The sequence below is a fragment of the Pararge aegeria genome, chromosome 3 (assembly GCF_905163445.1).
Source record: "Pararge aegeria chromosome 3, ilParAegt1.1, whole genome shotgun sequence".
Lineage (NCBI taxonomy): Eukaryota > Metazoa > Arthropoda > Insecta > Lepidoptera > Nymphalidae > Pararge > Pararge aegeria.
Window position 1 is genome coordinate 8,906,642 of NC_053182.1, and position 21,359 is coordinate 8,928,000.

At 33.8% G+C, this 21,359-nt stretch overlaps 3 protein-coding genes across 3 annotated transcripts; 2 read left to right on the forward strand and 1 right to left on the reverse strand.

Annotated features, from left to right (window-relative positions):
* The first annotated feature begins 165 nt into the window (after positions 1-165).
* LOC120637236 (spermine oxidase-like) lies at positions 166-1,994 on the forward strand. The gene is made up of 2 exons (XM_039908958.1): positions 166-447; positions 680-1,994. The coding sequence occupies exons 1-2, from the start codon at positions 260-262 to the stop codon at positions 1,980-1,982; spliced, it is 1,491 nt and encodes a 496-aa protein (XP_039764892.1). The 5' UTR covers positions 166-259; the 3' UTR covers positions 1,983-1,994.
* Positions 1,995-2,341: 347 nt separating this feature from the next.
* On the reverse strand, positions 2,342-4,550 carry LOC120637387 (kelch-like protein 28). Its single transcript, XM_039909211.1, has 2 exons — positions 4,272-4,550; positions 2,342-4,041 (listed from the first exon to the last, which is right to left on the reverse strand). The coding sequence occupies exon 2, from the start codon at positions 4,039-4,041 to the stop codon at positions 2,716-2,718; it is 1,326 nt and encodes a 441-aa protein (XP_039765145.1). The 5' UTR covers positions 4,272-4,550; the 3' UTR covers positions 2,342-2,715.
* A 1,288-nt stretch (positions 4,551-5,838) lies between these two features.
* Positions 5,839-21,210, forward strand: LOC120637035. Its single transcript, XM_039908624.1, has 12 exons — positions 5,839-6,034; positions 8,451-8,518; positions 10,665-10,803; positions 11,197-11,298; positions 12,204-12,369; positions 13,176-13,354; positions 14,399-14,435; positions 14,909-17,629; positions 18,616-19,143; positions 19,546-19,725; positions 20,389-20,640; positions 20,844-21,210. Exons 1-12 carry the CDS (start codon positions 5,966-5,968, stop codon positions 21,038-21,040), a joined length of 4,638 nt encoding a protein of 1,545 aa, XP_039764558.1. The 5' UTR covers positions 5,839-5,965; the 3' UTR covers positions 21,041-21,210.
* Positions 21,211-21,359: the final 149 nt, after the last annotated feature.

Sequence of the window (21,359 nt, forward strand, 5' to 3'; positions counted from 1 at the left end):
TTGTAGACAATTTGTTCTTTCCTATTTACAATTTGTTATTTCCTATTTATTTAGTCCTGCAAAATTGGATAGTAAATTTATATTTTTGAAATAAATCGCATAAAATTTATGTTAATCAATGATGATTTTCTAGATAAAGATGAAATTATTACGCGTGATGTATATGTGGCCAAGAAAATTAACTATTGCGTTAAAACAAAGTAATAACAGGAAACTGCAATTATTTGAACTATCAATAACACAAAAATGGTGTCGATATATGAGTCGAAGCCCTGTTTTGAGGGCATCAGAACCGGAACATTGTATTCTGGATTCATGCTGTATCAGTCCTACCTGCCAAGAGCCAAGAGTCATAATTGTCGGCGCTGGCATGGCGGGTCTTTCGGCTGCTCACCGTCTTACACAGTGTGGCATTCGAAATTTTGTTGTTCTGGAAGCTAAAGAAAGGTAAATTAAAGTTTAGTAATTTATAACTATTTATCTATTCTTCTTAGACTTCCTTGTGGCCGTAATTTCAGCGTCATACCGTGGTAATAGAATTAGGTAATTCATTTGTGGTCACGTTGTTGTCTGTGAAATATCTGGACTCCATTAAATATTCTCAATCTGTACATGTTTTACAGCGGCTCTGATGATTGTTTCCCACTTTATTCCGACCGATCATTATTTTTTGTTACAGACCAGGTGGACGAATCCATTCTTGCTGGCTTGGAGATGCGGTGATTGAAATGGGTGCCGAATGGATTTATGGGGCTTGTTTACCAAATTCTGTATACACCTTAGCTTCTCAAGATAGACTTTTGCAAGCACCGGTACCTCGATTAGATTCATCAAGAGGTCTATTTTGCACAAGCGAAGGTCGAGCCATTGACCTTCCAGTAACTATAACAGCTTACCATACATTCAGACAAATAGAACAGCAAGCTGCTAATTTGTTTCGATTAGGTTGCGAAAGACTACACGGTACGTTACTGAATTTTATAGGTTTACGTATTCAACAAGAACTGCACAACTTCCCTGAGGATCAAAGATACGATGCCGCTAGAGTAATGTTTGGATTAAGTAACGTATTGAGAAATAAATGCGGAGATGACTTATCACTTATAAGCGCAGATCAATATGGAAGCTACATTGAATTGCCCGGTGGAAGTGTGCGCGTACCTCTAGGTTATGTTGGAGTTATAGCGCCATTGCTACGGGGGTTACCGGATAACTGCATACGTTATAATAAGCCCGTAAATGTAATCCGTTGGGGTCAAGGGCAGACAGGCAGGGGTAGGGCTTTAGTAAAATGTTGTGATGGTGAAGAATTAACGGCAGATTATGTTATTGTTACCATCTCACTCGGATGTTTGAAATGTCAAGCCGACAAACTTTTTGCTCCTCCACTGCCTATGTGCAAACTAGAAGCTATATGTAGTCTGGGATACGGTTTAAGCGACAAAGTATTTATGGAATATGCGGAACCATACTGGGTATGTCACGAAGGCAATTTAAAATTTGCTTGGTCTGCTGAGGAACTTCAGTGTCGATGTGATTGGACTAGAGGAGTTTGTGCAGTTGATGAAATGCCAGGAAGTAAACATGTTTTGTGTGCAACAATATCAGGACAAGAAGCTGCACTGATGGAATCCATGCCAGAAAATGATGTTGCCGAAGGACTGACATGTTTATTGCGCAGATTTACTGGTAATCCTTGTCTACCATACCCTCAAATGTTACTAAGATCTCGATGGGCATCAGATCCCCACTTCTGTGGATCTTATTCTTACATGGGTTGCTGCTCAAACGTAAGCCATCAGTGTGAACTCGGGACGCCGGTGCCTGGTCCGTGTGATGCTCAGCCTCCGATACTCTTATTTGCTGGAGAGGCAACTGTCCCTGGACATTTTGGCACCGTCCATGCCGCAAGACTTAGCGGTGTTCGTGAATCAGAGCGCATAATTCAACTGACAAAAAAGTTCGACGGTCCTCCACGTTGATCTATAGCTGGAAAAAATCATCGGCCATCCATGTTAATCTGTTTTTTTAAACATTTGTATATGTTTTTAAAATGTGATTATGTTCTAATAATAAAAATATATATATTTTGTCCCCTTTTATTGAGTTTTATTACTAGCAGAGTATAATGCTTATTTTAGAATGATTTTAACTCAAGCTATTAATTGAAAGTAATAAGAATCATATAACTACTTAATTGCAATGATTATTTTTAATTGCATTCAAATGTAACAAACATTATATCTATCCATAAAATTGTATTCAAAATGACATTAAGTAGTGACTAGATTGTGGCAGTACTATGGTGTGGAATCCTAAAATAAAAAAAAATAAAACAGTGTTATATTTTTACTTTTTTATTAAATAGATAAGAATACTGATATTATTAGATTCACAGGTAAGAGATTTTTAGTTTTAATATATTTTTAGCTTAAATATCTTAAAGCTATGTTTCAAAGCTAGGAATAGTGAGTATACTATACCCATGCTTTTATCATTAAATAAATAATATTTTTTTACATTCCTCATTGTGGAATATACTTTAATTTTAGTAAATGCAATTTATCATAAGAGTTAAAAATACTTAAATTAAAAGATAGACGGAAGATTATCGAAAATAGTCTAACCCTACCAATTTACTTATTCTAAAAGTGAATAGGAAATTAAATATTGTGCTGAAATTTAATCTCTGCTACAAAGGGTGCAGGTATAAATTTATATGCAAAACTTTAATGCTCTTAGGAAACTGCCACCATTCTGTGTCAAGTCTTCAAATTCGAATTTTATTTTACCATTTGTGTAACCACTGTCTCTGCTTTCTACTGCATACAAACAATAGCTATTTAGCTTTGGCCACATTATGCTTATATCATACCATAAATTCTTTCTGAATAATAGAGGTTCAAAAAAATTCACATCAATATTAGAATCATATTCTATATCACTTTTAAAATTTAAGGTACTAATTATCTTATTACTAGATTCACATGTAACTGAAATAGTGAACTGTTCAAAGTAAACATTTGTTTTGCAGTGATTAAAGACTGATGCCACCCTTGATTGAACATTCAATGAATTGATGAATGTTGATTTGTTGGCTTTCACCCTAGTGTGTACAATCGAATTAAACACTGGATCAATAACTATGGGTGACTGAGATCTAATTGGCGCACGGTGGCAAAGACACCAATGCAGTTTTAATGCATTTCGTGGGATTGTCTTTGTGTCAAAAGTATTAATGACTCTATTGCATATTTTGCCAGCACTTTTAACCACTTGTTTCAAATCTTCAATTTCCTCGTTTATTAGCAAGTTGTACTGACATGCTTTGATTTCTTCAATATCAGCCATTGACAAAGTAGACAATCGTAGTTTTTTCAATAAGCCATATTTGATCAGAACATCTCGCCTATTTTGGAAATTAATCTCAAGATTACTTTGTTCGCAAAAGTGTGTGGTCCATTCAAACACTTCTTTGATGAGAATTTTTTCAGGGATATTCATTTCATTACAATTGAGAATTTTCTGTATGCATGTGAGAGTAATATATCTTTTGTTTTCTTTAAGTAGATAACTGGCATGTTGACAAAAAAGTTTCAATGCTGATGACACCAATTGATTATCCTGTATATAGTCAGGATAGTTTAACACTGATATAACATTATCTATGTTCATGTTAGATTGTATATACGAAATACAGATTTCTGTTAAACATTCTAGCATATATTTCCTTGACGCATACAGCATCTCATAAGCTTCTTCAAGAGAATCAATATCCACTTTATCAGTGTAAATATAATTTAGTAATAGCTGGAAGATAGTGGGTTCAATGTCTGTTACTATAATGTCATCATTGGTAGATAATGGCCCATAGAACATTGCTTCAAAAACAGGACTGCTGACCCCAAGTATCAATTTATGTGCTTTAATTTTTTTTCCACAAACTGAAAAACTACAATCGCTCCACTCGCAGGAAACTAATAGTTTATTAACGCGATGATATAAACTATTTTGTCCAAGTTCAATCACCTTGTAACCCATCTGAAAATAATTTCAATAACATGATTCACTAATTTACATGAGAAATGATTTGAAACACGCTAGACATAACGGTTTCCAAACGGTAACCAGTTTTGTTTTGAGTATTGTTATCAACCTTGAACTTGGGATATGACCAGGGACTCAAACAAGTCCTCCATATAACCAATCAACTAAATCTCACTCAAAATAATTTCAGATACATAATTTCTAAAATGCTTCCTGATTCTTACCTTTACACGATAAATTAGCACTTATCGAGCTCACTTGCGAATATTATAGGTCTGAATACTACTACATTAATTGAGTTAAACTTTATTATAATAATACGCTGTGATTATATGTTCTAACTTTTAGCTGTGGTTGATAGTTCGAAATTCTTATTTTGTGCCTTTTATCGTAGGTGTTTAGGAGTTTGTACTTTTTATTATAATTATTTTTAGCTGTGACTTACTATAGGTACTTTACAAATTAGAAGGTAAATAACACAAATGACAATAGTCAATAGTCAATACAAAGCACCGCTAGGGTAGGTACTAGGTAGTGATGAGTGATAATATTATCTTTGCTACTAAGGATCGGCAAAAAGTATCGATACTTTCTTGTTTTGATACCAAATATTTTTAAATCGATACTCTATTGGTTAGTGAGGTTAGTTATATAAAAGTGTCAGAATGTCAGTAGATCTTCTTTTTCTTCTTTTTTTGCTTTTAGGTGTGCCAAATCGGCACGTTGTACTTCGCCAATGTCACGTATACATGTCAGTAGATAGGTACGGGAATCTTTTACTTGATTTAGACAGACAATGACGAAAGTAAGATTTTTTATCTTTCTGACGTCATAAAATATTCCAGGGAAACCCTAACCTACCCAACACAGAATAATCATAATTTTGTGGTCATTACTTATTATAATATATTATTTAATAAGCTGCTGCTGGCAGTTTTCGCACGTAAGCGCTTCGCTTGTTGTGCCGTACAACAAGCGAAGCGCTTACGTGCGAAAACTGCCCAGAGAGAAGAAGAAGAAGCTTACGGCAATTAATAATTGACCAAATTTTAATTCATATTGAATTTATTTATTCAGTATAAATATGAATCATTTTTATTTATTTTGTTGCATTTTCTATTTGTTAACTTTTAACTAATCAATTTGGTATATTCAGTACCAAATTAGTATGGCTTGTGACTGCCTATATGCTTAGTATAATAAAGTGTAAAGTATGTGTAAAGTCCATACCATAAGCCAATGCATTAAAGGTTAGCGTATATGGCGTCACAACACTTATACAAATTTGTTAAGTGATGGAAACGTTGGCCGAGTAGTTATGAATGGCCTGAATAATATATTTTTAAATTGATTACCAAATACAAAAATTTTAACTATATCTTGCGATACAAGTAATTATATTATTTGACCTTTAGATCATATTATTATAAATATTAATTATTTAAATTTAAAATACGTTTCTAACATGCCTAAGGAATAGGCCTAGTTAAAATAAATAAAAAACAGAACTTTTTTTTCTATATCAGATACTTTATCTCATGTTGTTTAAAATACTAACTTTTATGTTACGAAACGTTCAGTAAGAAAAACTTTTTACCATCAAAATAAGGATATAATATTTTCTAAAAACACCTAACGTACAGTCAGAGGAGAATAATTATAGGGTTGCCCGTAGATTGAGTAAGTATTATATTGTTTGTAGCAACGTGAGTTGGAGTGGTGGTAATACCGGTAATGGGCACAGATGATAACAATATTTAGTTAGTCTGTGAACAGTGAACTAAACTGAGTGTCAATGTCTGTGATGGCGCTCCGCCGGTTGCTATATTTTGGTTGTGAATTAAAATGTTCTTATTAAAATGACTAAAATGTGGTGCCTATAGCTGATACTGTATACTTGTATATATCTTGACCAAAAATGAGTGCTACTTTTGAAGAGGCGCTGTTAGATTTCGACATCAATTTTCTTCAGCCACCAGTTAACGCGGTAAGGATTAGGTTATAACTTATAATCAAACATCTAATTTTTATGTTACTTGACTTACAAACAAAAAAATTATAGTCCTTTACCGTTTTCTGTTCCCATACTGCATGGTTTCTGATCTAGTCGTATTATTAGTAAAAGTTATGTTGTCTTGGCCTATAATATTACTTGTAGTACTACAGTGCATTTTAAGTATAATTTAGGCAACATTCTACTACCTGTATCTTGTTAAAAATGTTGTTATAATTTAATTTATAGTTAGTTTTAGGTTAATAACATAAATATCTCCCATTCATGCCTTTTAAGACTTCCATACTAGTTTGGGTGGGTGCAAATCATCACCAATCATTCTTACTCAGCTGAACTGAAGTTGGCTCCCTGGGATGTTCACGCATGTATAACATACAAATAGTACAATAGACCACTATAATGATAAAAACAGTGCTACTTACCACTCTGTCTCATAATTTCTTTGCTTAAATAGTTTGTACCCTTTGGTAAATGACACAAAGCTGCCTCCAATTTGTGCCTACTAATATAAAAGAACTGAATGTCTGCATTCTATCATTCTTGTCATTTCAATTTGATGAAGCTGTGATAGACCAGTGGGTAGGAGCTCAACTTCACTTTCGGGCGACGAAGTTCAAATCCGCGAGTTTATGTGCATTTTAAGTAATTCAAATATTAATTGTTTAAATTGAAAAATTATGAGGCAACCTGCATGCCTTAGAGTTCTAGATAATGTTCTCAAAGGAGTGTGGAGTCCACCAATCCGCACTGGGCCAGCGTGGTGGACTACAGCCTTAACCCTTTCTCATTGTAGGAGACGACTCGTGCCCTGTAGTGGGCCGGTAATGGGTTGAAACGATAATGACATCAATCTGATAATTAAATGTTTATTAATAAACACCCAGTGATTCAAAGGATTTAATTAATACTTTTTCAATTGTCAGACCTCTATAGACCACCCTCAGTGGTCACCCTTCTTTGTCAATAGGCTGAGACCAATAATAATTTTATTATAAGTATTTCTTTCTTGGTAAAAAGTAAGACTCAGTAAAAAGAAGTATTTTTGAACAATATACCATTTGCAACCCTTACTATTGACTAGTGGTCTGCAGTGGTCAAAATTAAACCATAATTCATTTAAATAATAAGTTTGAACATTTGGTTCTACTGTCAGACTTCTATTATCACAGATTTTGCTAAGGCACCGACACGGACACTGTTAATTTGTCTATATGCCTATGCCATAAAAATTATTAAAAAGAGTATATACATGTTTGTGCGTCAATTACGTGGTAGTGACTGTAATGTTTCCTTTATTAATTTCACGTTTAATACACAATACACAAAATTTAGAAATATTATTGGTATTCTGCACTCCTTCTATAAATAAACTATACGTGTGGGAAATTTCATACTCCTCAGTATGCATAATTTTTGTAAATAGGGGTACAAAGTCTTTGTTTCACATGTTATAACATATAGATTTATTTTAAATTTTCAAAGATTAATAATAATTAATAAGAGTAGTTGTTGAAAATGTTACTGTTGAAAATTCTCGGTAACAATAGGGAGTTAGAAAAATTGATAAAAAGTAACATATTTACCAACTGTTTTTTTTTGTCACACCTTAAGGTTTGCAATCATATCTAAGTAATAATAGCCAAATGTCAACTGCTCAAAACCTTCTACAAAATATTATAATTTTATCTGAAGCTGGGGCTCTCGGTACTTAACCATCTTCCAAGTTACTTTCAGTTTACATGCTGTTGGGCGGCCTGCATGCATGTGTGAATTTTTCTGGGCTACAGAATTTAGGAATCTCACTATCCGGCCCATAAAATATCTTTATTCAAAAATTCACATCAATCTGTTGCTTTGTTGCTGCATTATTGACGAACAAACCAAAACACTTTTGCATTTATAATATTATTATAGATATGGATTTATTTGGATAAGGATTACTATCATGATATGAATGTCACAATCTTTTGATTGTACCTGTGTATTGTTGCCAAATTATAATAAAAAGCAGTTATTGTAACTTCACCATTACAGTTAGACATATAGCCTAGCCATAATAATGATTACTTTAAACATGTAGTACATTCTTTTGTAGCATCAATAATTTTTGCGGGGTACGCCAGTAAAGCTTCAAGTCAGTATGACATCTTTAAGAAAAATCGTTATATTTCAGCTAATTTACAGAAAACCATACTTTAATATAAAAGCCTAAAGGCTTCCTCATGAGTGACTCTGTTCATTAGTGGAAACCATATGAAAGTCCATTCGGTAGTTTTTTAGTTTTTTTTGCCCAGACAGACAGGCAGACGTGGCGGGGGACTTTGTTTTATAATATGTAAAGATTTAACTTATATTCCAGTAAATATACCAACATTTTCTATTGTTTCAGAATGAATCACGTGGTGAAAAGTATAGAAGACAAATACTGACACTAAAAAAGAAAATTATTTCTATAGAGTAAGTAAACCCATCAAGGCACTATTATACTAGAGGCATGGCACAGAAGCATGGTTGTTTTGTTTTCAAAAAATTTGAAAGGACTAAATTGTGCTAAAGATTTAAAACCCATCTTGCTGCTGTGCCTGTGCTGTGCTGTCAATATGCCACTTAAACATATTACAAGAACTCTCAAATAAACTGTTCCTACGGGATGCTTTATAAACAAAAACAAAAAGTAGTCGCTAAGTAGGGCCATAAGAAGGCTTGAGAGTCAATGAGCGAGCGATCCGATGACGTCGGAATTTTCCGCCAAGCCAAAAAAAAAAAACCACTGCTGGACATAAGAGTATTTTTTAGGGATTTTCACAAGCTTTTATTTCGAGCCGCTTGTATCCAGCGACTCTCATCATCTTTCTTATCTCATCTTCGATGCTCGGTTGGAAGATCTGAAGTATCTCTACAATGAAGGAGGAAATCGGAATAAATCCGTAGAAGATAAGATTAGAATCCGTAAAATAATTTACCGACATAGCTTGGAGAAACTATGGACGTCGTTCGGATTCCAAGATGCTGGAATGGAGTTCCCCGCAAGGGAAATAGCAGCGTTGAAAGAGCCACACATGGTGGACAAACGACATGTTACGAATCGCAGAGAGTCGCTGGATACAAGCGGCTTAAAAACTTTTGAATGTCCAGCAGTTGATGTCCTTTTCTTTGTATTTTTATTCTGGCGTGGTGGAAAAGCTTTATTGCTTCCTCCGACCCTTGGGCAGGACGGAGGTTATGTGGGACTCCCCCCTATAAGGGGGTATACCCGAACTAAACACCACCACGGCATGTCCCTCTTATTGGCTTTGTTAGACGCCCGGGGAACCCATTGTATACCTCCCGGACGTCTACCGACCACCCCAACCGAATGTGTGGTTGAGCTGATGATTATGATGATAAATTACCTTATTCACTGACCTCTATTATACTATATGGACAGGCCATATAAAATGACAACAACAATTGTGACGATATAAAGCGCTGATGAGAGTTCTACGATAGAGTTGTGCCGATTACTTTGTTGATAGTACTATTTGACACTATTTATGTTAAGATTTAACAAATTGCACGTTTCGATCTGATTCTACATTAATATCATTATGGCTGCGAAATATGAATGTCGGAAATTGGGGTACTAAGTTGAATCTAAATTGAAACTTATAATTATGTTCCAAAAATTTTTTTTATTTTAAAAAACCACATTGTTTTTTGGTTTTTTGGTGACTACGTATATCAGCACATATTCCTATTTACTTTTTATTAATTATTTTAAGAGCTTATTTTTTTATTTAAAATATGTTATACGTTGTTACCTTTAATGGCTGCTTAAACTGAGTTGCAAAGTTAGTAGTTAATGTTTTAGTTAGTAAATGTTTTGTCTGTCTGTTTGTTTGTGGTCTTATAGCTTAAGAATTTATTAAATTGTAGGATGGATAGGATAAATTTCTTTTTTTTAGCACTGGACTGAAATCTCACCTGTTGGTAAGTGTTGATACAGTCTAAGATCGTAACGCTATAGTTTTTAAGCGTCGTACTGCAACGCGAAACGCTTGGCGGCTCATCTTTGTTGCTAGGATGGTAACTAGCCAAGGCCGAAACCTCTCACACGACAAAATGAATGATGCAACCTTGTTTACCGATATTCAAGATCAACTTTGGCCAAATAAAGAAACTTTGGCCTTAAATAAAAAACTAATAGTGCATTTTTTTGTCGAAAAGCAATACAATACCATTAATAGCAGAAGTCTTATATCGTTATCGATTTTTAAAACTGTAGCATTACTAGCGCTAGTTCCGTAGTAACCTTCACCAGTGCTATCAGCGCAAAATTGTCAAAATCAAATTATTTTAATGTGGTTTTTATTACCAGTCCATCGTAATATAATATAGGTCAGTGACCTACACCCATAACTCATTATATTTTCAGTGTAATTATGATTCGACAGATCCAGCCTTTGAGTTATGTGAAATTGCATTATTTCCTGAGCTATTTTTTTAAATCGTGGGGAAATGACGCGTCTTGGTGGGGTGCAAAGCTTATGTTAAACTCTCTGTGATAAAAACCCTACGCTGATCCTTCTCACGGTTGATTGTTACAAAAAATTGCTTTTTTCAGTACGCTTCTCAAAAAATTTTATTCACAAAGAGAAAAGTGGGAACAGAATGAGGTTGTACTTCTAACTGCAAAGGAGGAATGTAAGCAAGCGTGTATAAACTATCAAGATACCTTAGAGAAATGTGCACATTTAGAAAAGGTATGTATAGAAAGAATAAAAAAAACCAGTATACACATATGTAGACATAACCTACATATATGTATATAGTGATACATAACATTTTCGAAACAAAAAAATCAACCAAACTGCCATTTTTTTGTGATGAGCCCAACATTGTTGTTATTTGGGTTTTCTGTCAAGAAATTTTCACCATTATGTCGTGGATAATAAGCCACCGATCCGGTTTTATCTGGAGATTGTAATTTTTATAGCCCACCAATCGGCATTGGAGCAGAATGTTGGGTCTTAAATCCAAGTACCCCTCTTCTATGAGAGGTACTTGGAAGCTATATAGGTGTATATTGAGTGGACACCAGCCCGTTAATTTTGTTTTAAAATCTTCAAAAGGACTAATGCTATCTGTTATTATAGGAATTGGACTTGCTCAGTAAACAAAATGCAGAGCTTGATTCAAAATGCATACTGTCACAGAGCCAGTATGAAGGAATGAAATCTCATGCTAATCAACTTGAAGTAAGTAAAATGTCACAATTCTTGTGTTATATTATTAATTATTTGGATACACTCTGACGCCTTTAGACACTTAATATGTCTTTTTTTACCGATTGCCGTTCTCGTTTATAGTATTTTTACCGCCTTATATGTCGGAAATGTACGCAGCGATTTCGAAATTTCCCTCTTTTTTTTTTTAATGTTAACTTAAAAATATCGTTTTTATTTTTTATCACTAGCAAAGAATAGTAATCGTTTAAAGAAGAATTAAAAATCGCATTGTTATTTGATTCGTATGCAAAATTCAGTAATGTAAAGCCTTAAGTGAGGGGTTTGCTGCTGTCCGCTGTGGAGTTCTGTCCTCTATCTCCAATAATCAGATGTACACCAAATTTGGGCAAAACTAAACTGGCTAAACTAAACTAACCAGTTCAAAAATTTCAATTAGTTGACATTTGACTGGGTTATAATGTAAAATCGACAAACAAGTAAAGCCCCTCTCCTAAAGGAATTGAGCTGGATTTCGGGATACAAAGGGTCCTAACTCTAATCGTGCAAAATTTAATTTGAATTTATTCAGAAGTTTCAGCGTGATGCGCGGCCATGATACAGACAGACTGGCTCCTGTATCGATTATAAATCCTCCAAAAACAATTTTAAAATATCTTTAATGTACATAATTCGACCCGTTACAGTTTAAAAAAATACATTGCATAAAAATCTGTGTATATAGGTTTATGACCTGACATTTGAGATGAAGCAAAGGAAAGGGTTGATATTCAGTTCGTGGATAAATGGGTTTATTTCTTATAGCGAAAATTCAGAGACAAAATAATTTACTTTATTTACCTTTGATCCAACCTGGTAGGGTTTGGGTTACATTTATTATATCTTAAAATTCTTATCTGATCTTTTTGTATTTATAGCTATTAGTAAAAGAACAGGAATCGGTTATTGAAGCACTAAAAATAGAGAAGCACTTGGAGAAGAATAATTCTCACGATCATGAAGACAACCTGTCATCCATACAAAAAGAAAATAAGGCCCTTCTTAAACACCTGAGTCTAATTAAAGACATAGCATTGGGTAAAAGTAAGTACATGTTTTATTTATTATTACTATAATTTACGGCAATGCTCAATGAGATCCTTTCCATGATCGGTGGACAGCATTGTTCCGTGAATTGTTGAGGTACTCTGAGAGTATTGAATGGCCTCTGTATAAATATTTGCAGAGTACCGTTTTATTTACTATCATTTACGGCAACGCTCAATGGAGTACCTTCCATGATCGGTGGAGAGCATTGTTCCGTGAATTGTTGAGGTACTCTGAGAGTATTAAATGGCCTCTGTATAAATATTTGCAGAGCACCGTTTTATTTATTATCATTTACGGCAACGCTCAATGGAATACCTTCCATGATCGGTGAAGAGCATTGTTCCGTGAATTGTTGAGGTACTCTGAGAGTATTGAATGACCTATATATAAATATTTGCAGAGTACCGTTTTATTTAATTTTATTATCATTTACCGCAATGCTCAATGGGATACTTGCCATGATCGGTGGACAGCATTGTTCCGTGAATTGTTGAGGTAGGTACTCTGAGAATATTGAATAACCTCTGTATAAATATATGTGGAGTACCGTTTTATTTATTATTATTAACATTTACTGCAACGATCAATAGAATACTTTCCATGATCGATGGACAGCATTGTTCCGTGAATTGTTGAGGTACTCCGGGAATATTGAATGACCTCTATATAAATATTTGCAGAGTACCGCTACAGTACACTACATTTCCATCTAGTTAGTGTAAGTGGCGCTGCCGTACTAACAATAAAATCAACTAGCTTTGCTTTAAACTAACCATTAATTTTTTTTTTTTTTTTTACAGAAAAATTACGTGAACGCCACAAAGTATTATTACAGAAGTATGATTTTGAAGATATTAGTGAAGATGATTCTTCATCAGATGACAGTTGCGACCAGCCAGATTTCTTCGATGATTCACCACATTCACCGTTATTCACTAACATTTTGCCAGAGGACTGTACAAGAAAGAAAAAAGAACAAGTATTTATATTCATGTACTAAATTAGCAAGGGATTAATCCATGAACATTAAAACTTAATTCTCTAATAACACGTAAACACTGGGGAAATCTATGTAAATATTTTTTTATATTTATTTATATTTCCACCACATCACCTTCCTTTAAAATGCTCTCCGCGTATGTAGGCCTTGAAAGGCAGAAGCCGAGAAGTCTTTCCAGACCTTCGCCGTGCGTATTAGAATGGAGGAAACAAATCGCTTCGTAAATATCGATAAGATTATAATTACGTAACGCTCTTTTCGCTGTTCGATGGTAGGAAGGTGAGGGTCGAGGGACTAAATTGAATAGTTTCTAAGGACACTCTTTGAAAAGTATCTTGTAAGATATCAATACACAGTCAGGCGACTTTGCGACGGTGTTTTACGCTTTGAAGTCTACCGACTATACGGCTTCGTTGCCGATGAGTCTCATAGCAAGACGATCAACGGAATCCAAAACAAAGGCTGAATCTCTGAAAGGGAGGAAATTGATTCCGTGTAAGGGTAAACAAACACGCAAGGAGTGAATTGAGTCCGTGTAAGGGTAAACAAACACGCAGGGAGTGAATTGATTCCGTGTAAGGGTAAACAAACACGCAGGGAGGGAATTGATTCCGTGTAAGGGTAAACAAGCTCGTCTGAGTATTGGAAGTGTGAAATTAGACCAGGTTGGTTTTCCCAAATCTGTCAGTCTTACATCATCATCGATCATATCAACTCATTACCGTTGAGAAGAGGTGTAGGACAGAGTCCACCACACTGACCCAGTGCGCAATGAGTCCATCAAACCACCATTGATGAGTCCACACGCCTTTGATACCATTATGGAGAACAGGCATGCCGGTTTCCTCATGATGTTTTTCATCACTGTTGTATTTTAATTGCTTTAAACGATATAAAATCAATAACTCCTAACCACTAGGCTGTCACCGCTTTTACTGGTTAACATAGCCTTTTATTTTAAGGCCATTAGATAAAATGTAGATTTTGTTCAATATGTTACTAAATAACCAATTTTTTTTACAGGTTTTGAATCCAAATATCCAAATCAACATCAAGAAAGGTAAGGTGGAAACTAAGAAATATTACCAAAAAACATTTCTATATACTCTTTTTCTTCTTCTTTGTCGTAACATTCTTGCCAGAGTGGACGTTTTCATCACGTTGGGACAGTGTTTGTGGCAGTTGTTACTCGCCTCACGATCTCTATATAATCAGACTGTGCCTTTTTATAAAGTGGATAGAGATAAAATATACATTTGCAAATCCCCGATTATTAATATAGTACACATTATTGCACTAGCCCTTTCATTTTACACCCATTTAAAAAAAAGGAAATTCACAATTTTGTTGTGGCGGCCATCTTGGACAGATTTTCATCATTCACTCCCGACTAATAAAAAAACAAAATCAAAATCGGTTCACACAAACAACACACACAGAGACAAGCCAAACTCATAACAGCCTGTCGTTTTCACGTCGGGGGTTAATAATACGTTTAACTTTACTAAATTAAAATTAATGCTCTTATTACAGATTTAGCACAATTCAATGAAGACTCTGATTGTAGCAATGAGTTAGTGAGCGAAGATACGGGCCGAGGGTCCTCATTAACATTTTCAGATGGGGAAAAATGTTTTAATAGTCCAGATTATTTCAGTAATGACAGTCCCGAACATATTGCCACAAAAGTTAGTAAAAACAATATCAATATCGTTTTAATGGATACCGGTACCAGTCCGAACAGAAGTCATGAAGTAGTTCATGCTGCAACTAGTCCACTAATATTTGACGATGAAGCTTTGCTCAGCGATAGTAACATGCTTTTCCAATATAACACTGATGTAAATAGCAAAGAGTATTTTATTGGTGATATTCCTCTAAGTAACGACATTGTTACAATTAAAGAAAAAAGAAAATTAATTGATACAGGTACAAGTCCAATTAAGGATATTATAAAAACAAGTCCAATAAAAGAAATAGAAAAAATAACCACAGCCACGAGTCCGTTATCGTTTGACAAATATACTGATATAGGTGACAATAATGCATCTATGTCGACAGTTACAGATTATCAAACAAGTGGTCCACGCGATAATAGTAGCAGAAAACCGTCTTGCATAGTAATTGACGAAACGGCTACTTCTGTGAACGGAAAATATACTGTGATTAATGATTTAGCAAGTAATTGTGAATTCGAAATGAGAGGAAATGAAGAAAGGAAATGTTTGGAAATAAATAATAGCAAAAGTTTTTGTGATGAAAATAGTTGTGATGCTGAAATTGATATGATATTAAATACTATGCGATTCACTCAAAGACTAATAACACCTATTCCTAAAACTCCTGTAAAAGTACGTAAACATGAAAGTGGAAAAGTGCAAGAGTTGTTTCAAAATTTACCTGAATTATCTGGCGACCAAAGGGTATGCTTAGATTCTTTAGCATTAAGAGAAGATTTTAATAGTCTTCACAAAGATATGGGTGGTATGATGAAAGATATATCGTATATAAAATGTTTTATAAAGGATTGTTTAATGCAGCAATTTAATACTGCAAATCAAAACAATGAAAAATCTAAAATTCAAGTTTCTAATAAAAACGATTATATTGAAAAGTCTGAAACATATGATGATACTAGGCAAGAAACAATTATAATACACCCTAATGATGATGATAGCAATAGTAATAATGAAGATAGTGCAGTCAATAATTTTAATCTTTCAAACTCATCAGAGTTATGTTCGATAATAGAAGCAAATAAAAACAATTGCACTGGAAATGTATGTCAAAATGGTGACATTTTGATACAGGCCCCTTCATTAAATGCCTCCAGGTCACCAAGTGTAACCACGATCAGTGAGCCCCCAGCAAATGGCTCTTTTGAAAGATCAACCATACCTAACATTGAACATGACTATGCCAAAAATGATAGCCGTGAAGTTATAACATATGAAGAAGATTTGAGAAACGAAGATGAGAGTGATATTATAAATATTGATGCAGATACAAATGTAGAAGATCTTTCAGAAGATTGTTGTAAAATGAAAAGGAAAAAGAATAAAAAGTTAAGTAAATTAGACAAATTCAAAAAAAAACTACAACCCAAATCTAAAATTTCAAAGATGGCTCAAATTCACAAATTACGATCTAAGTCAAGACCGTTGCCTATAGTACAATTACCTCGAATGCATACTATAACAATATCAAATAATAAATCTGCCCTTGAAAATACACTCAAAGTTATAGCAGAACTTAAGTCAAAAGAAATTGATTTGGCTAGTAAAAAGATTATAGCTAGAAAGGCCAATAATATTGTAGATGATAAAAACAATAGTAAAGATCGTGATTACTTAGACCATCAATTAACGCCTGACACAGAAGACATTGATATAAGGCGGAATTTGAGTGATGACCACGATTTCAATGATAAACATTTAAAAACCATCGGAGATGACAATCAGCAAGTTGAACCTTTATTTAAAACCACTGAGAATCGCAGTCGTAAGCTAAGCAATAGTTCTAATTCATCATGGGACGAAATATATATAAGAGAAAAGGATACCAGTAAGTCTGAAGAAAATCGAAGTAAAAACAAAAGAGTCCTCCGTAGTTCTAGAAATCGATACTTGTTCACTGATTTAGATTACGTCAACCCTAAATTGACTAGTAAAGCGGAAAAACTTTTCGATGAGCACGATATAAAGCGAAGCCGTAAATTATCTAATTGCGAGGATGAAGAACGAAACTACAGTGATATTTTTGATAATGTCCCTAGTGCCCATAATAAAAAACGAAAGCGGAAATTATCCAATTGCATGGATGAAGAACAAAGCTACAGTGATATTGTTGGGAATGTTTCTAGCGTACCTAATAAAAAAAGTAAATTGTCCAATAGCAAAGACGAGAAGCCAAGCATAAGTGATAAATTTAATAATGTATCTAAAATTGAAAATGAAAAACAAAACATTAATTATAATATTAAAAACGTTTCTGTAGTACTTAATAAAGTTCTAGCCCCAAAACTATTAACGATCGGAGATGAAAATGAAAATATAAGTAATTATAATGGAACCCATAATAAAATTCAAGATCGTATATCAAATGTGGATAAAAAAGAGCAAGAACATATAAAGTGTACAGAAGTATCTGATGGTGACCCACTAATTAGCCACCCGAAACAAAGTATTCTTTGTGAGATGCTAGAAAAACATGGACGACAACATGGGCCAAAATCCAAAAACCTGAAAGTTCCTGGTAAGACCAACCATAATATAATTAATTGCAATAGTGACTTTTGATGATTGACACAGTGATTGTTTATCCTTCGGACATTAACAGCACTTTTATTGAAGGCCGATTGACAGCAGATTTAGGGCAGCGATCCTGCTGTCTGGGTTCGGTTCCCACATAGATGGAAAATGTTTCTGTGATGAACAAGCATGTTTTTCGGTGTCTGGGTTTGTTACAGATAAATTATAAATTATTTATTTATTATAAAAGTATTTATGTATATTATTCGTAAGAATATTCATCAGTCATCTTCGAATCCATAAAACTAGCCAATTTTATGTACAAGTTCTATCAACAATTTACCAAATTTTACATAAATTAATGTTATGAGTTGCCTTTTTGAATTTCCTGGGGGATATTCGAATATCGCGATTTGGTTTAATCTATATAAATAAAATAGGTCTGTTTGTAATGTCAAAATGACATCTTTTACTAAATGCTTATAAAAGTATAATTAACAGTTGGCCGGACTTTCTCTGGCAAAAAGCTGATGTCATAATATATGGCCCATTTTAATTTTTTCTAAAGCAATACAAACGACGGAAGAAGTTGCCTGTATTCGTAAGGGGTCTTAAAGATGAAGTGGCGCAAGAAACTCCAAGCAACCCATCATAATAATGGAAGTTCTAAATATACATATTTAATACCATTGATCAGTTTTCTACCAAATTATAAACACAGACTTAAACGGTATTTAGTAATTAATACCACCACGTGACAAGAATCATAGATAAGTTAGGTTATATGTTTATTGTTCTTAGGTTATATGAGTTACCTAGTGATTATCGATTGGTGCAAGGTAAATGTATACCTAATCTCCTTTTATTAGGCGTTACTTATAAGCATTGCCTTGTTTGGCGTTAGTGAAAACGGGCATTAGTTTAGTAAGGATGCGTAACTAAACGAAAAACAATTTTTATTAATAGTCTTACAATTTATTTCCCTTTCAGATAATATTACTAATTCTATAAGTAAAAAGTTGGAAGAAGGCATCGCCTCCATAATTGATTTGTCACCAGCTAAAGCAAAACCAGCCATGAATAAACTGGTCGATGAGGTTCAAAGCTGGGATTTGACGCATTTCCTGTTGGGATTAATGGTATACCTAAATGATCCAGCTCGGAAGATAGAGCTATATAAAAAATTTCATTCTCCACCTGCACCACCAATGACTAAGTCTGAACAGGTTGTTTTGTACATAGTGAGGGGAATGAGGACTAAAATACCAAATATAGTCGAATTGATTCTTACTTTCATAGAATTCTCACTATTTCCATTAAATAGAACCCCTGATTTTGACATAATCGAAAGTCTATCGCATATATATGCGTTAATATGTCGGTACTTTGGATTAAAGACCCGATTGAGACACTTCATGCTGGATGCTATGTATTGTCTCCAATTTAAAGTAGTCCCACTAATCAAGCAGTGCTTGGATGCATGGATGCATATATTGCCTCTGGCGCACATGGGAAGTGGTGAGTGAACAATATATTAAGTAATTGTTTGTCCTATATATATTTTAAATTAAATTCAAATATGTTTTATTAATTTAGACCTATCGCAAGCACTTATGAAGCGTTCATACATAAATGCTACCATTATTGTGAAGTGATGTTGATAACATTATTTAATTAAAAATTAACAACATTCTTTAATTAAAAATTAAAATCAGGAGGGTTCCAAACGCGCCCTGATCTAATAGTGTTCAATCTGTTAGGTATAAATGCTTTAAATTTTTTCATTTGCAGGATTTAACCCACAATGTTAGTGTGTTTGGGTTGAATCCTGCAACTAGGAACTATCATGCATGGGAGGTTAAATAAAAAAAGTAAGCAAATTTTACTATAAACTTATAAACATTTTTTTTTTGTTTACAGCTAAGAGTCCATTAGTTACTTGTTTAGTTTACCTTCTACATTTCTACAAGTGTGAGGACAAATTTAACAGAGTTAAAGAGATAAGATGTATATTAAGCCAAAAATATTTCTATAAGTTTTCTGATTGGAATGAACCAAGGATTTTGGAAATGTTCAAAACATACATCAAGGAAGTTCGAGGTAATTATTTTTATAACTAATATATTCATTTTAATAACTACCAAAAGAGCAATTGTTGACAGGTCTCAGTATAATGTTTCAAATGTAATCCTATGATCGTATTCTATCAATCTTAGTCCTATATGAATAGCACATTTAACACAGCAAAAGCACAGCATTAGTAGAACATTTTGTTGCCAGATGTCATCAAACATGTTCCAGGGAATCACAAAATTGTGGAATTTGGAAATTGCCATAAAAATCCTATCCCTGACCATCCAGCAGTCAATCGGTTGAGATGATTTCGGTTGTTTTTATATGTTTTACCCGAGCATTAGGCTTGTGCTTGATCCCATAATCTGTTGTCAATCTTTTTCTTATTTATTGTTTTTTTTTTGCACAGCATTCATTCTCTACAGGTATAATACAAATTCAAACTCAAAAATTGACATGTAGGCCATATGTTTTTGAATTAGCTATTGATTCCTCTATGTGCACAAACCATTTTTAAATAATAATAAAAATATTGTGGCTATTGTGGTTGTTTCAAATAATAAATAAATAAAAAAAAAATTGCCTGTCTGGCAGTGCCAGACTTACCACAAAATACTAAACGCCAAATGATTGCTTTTTATATAAATGTACTTTTCCTCCTTATTACTAATGCAACATTTTCTATTACAGATATTCCAATACAAAAGAAGATGTTAAGGATTTCTCTCCTACTCCTCGGAAAACGGCATGGAGCAAAATGGTGTCTCAAGAATATAATTAACAATATGTTGATGCCTATAATTGAAAGTGAAGACACCCCAATGAAAAGAAAGATGTTTTGTGTGCAGATGCTGGGCGCGTTACTAAAACCCTTCCCCGCAGACATGAAACTGCATTTGGAGATTATTGTGAGCCAATTACATGATATCCTGCAACAAAATCGTGAGTATCTTAAGAGTGTGACATGACGGGGTCTCAATTTCAGCATAATTTTTTCCAATATCATAATAATATTTAACCTGTCCCGGGAGTACAAACCAGTACCTTGTTATCCGTTAAGCATTGTAACCGCTAAATCAAAGAGACAGTTATCAAAAAATGTGATGTACACAATTTCATTACACTCAAACTATTTTCTATTTCAGCACCGGACGCCTTTAAAGAAGCTATATTCTCGAGTTTAATGTACATAAGCCATCACAATGAAAATCGTTTGCAGCGAGCGTTAATCGCATGGCAGCCGAAACAGATTTCTCCTGAATTTCAGTTACGTTTCCGGGACTATGTGAGAGGAAGACCACTGCATGTGTGGGCGAAAATTTTAACTAGGATGACAATGTAAAATATTTTTTAAGTTTTAGAAATAGTATGTAAAAAGTATAAATTTAAGGTAAGATTTAGGAAGTGTTTACTCAGTGATTATGTTACTCCTTCAGTTTCCCAATCTTTCTGTGATTTATATTAAGAAATTTATAAGTTGTGCAATCTGAATTTTTATTTATCGATTCAATGCATGTCTCCATAAAAAGTTTAATGCTATATTATATATATATATATAGACATTATATATATATTATATATATATATAGACACATTATATATATTATATATATATTATATATATATAATAATATATATATATATAGACATTATATATATAT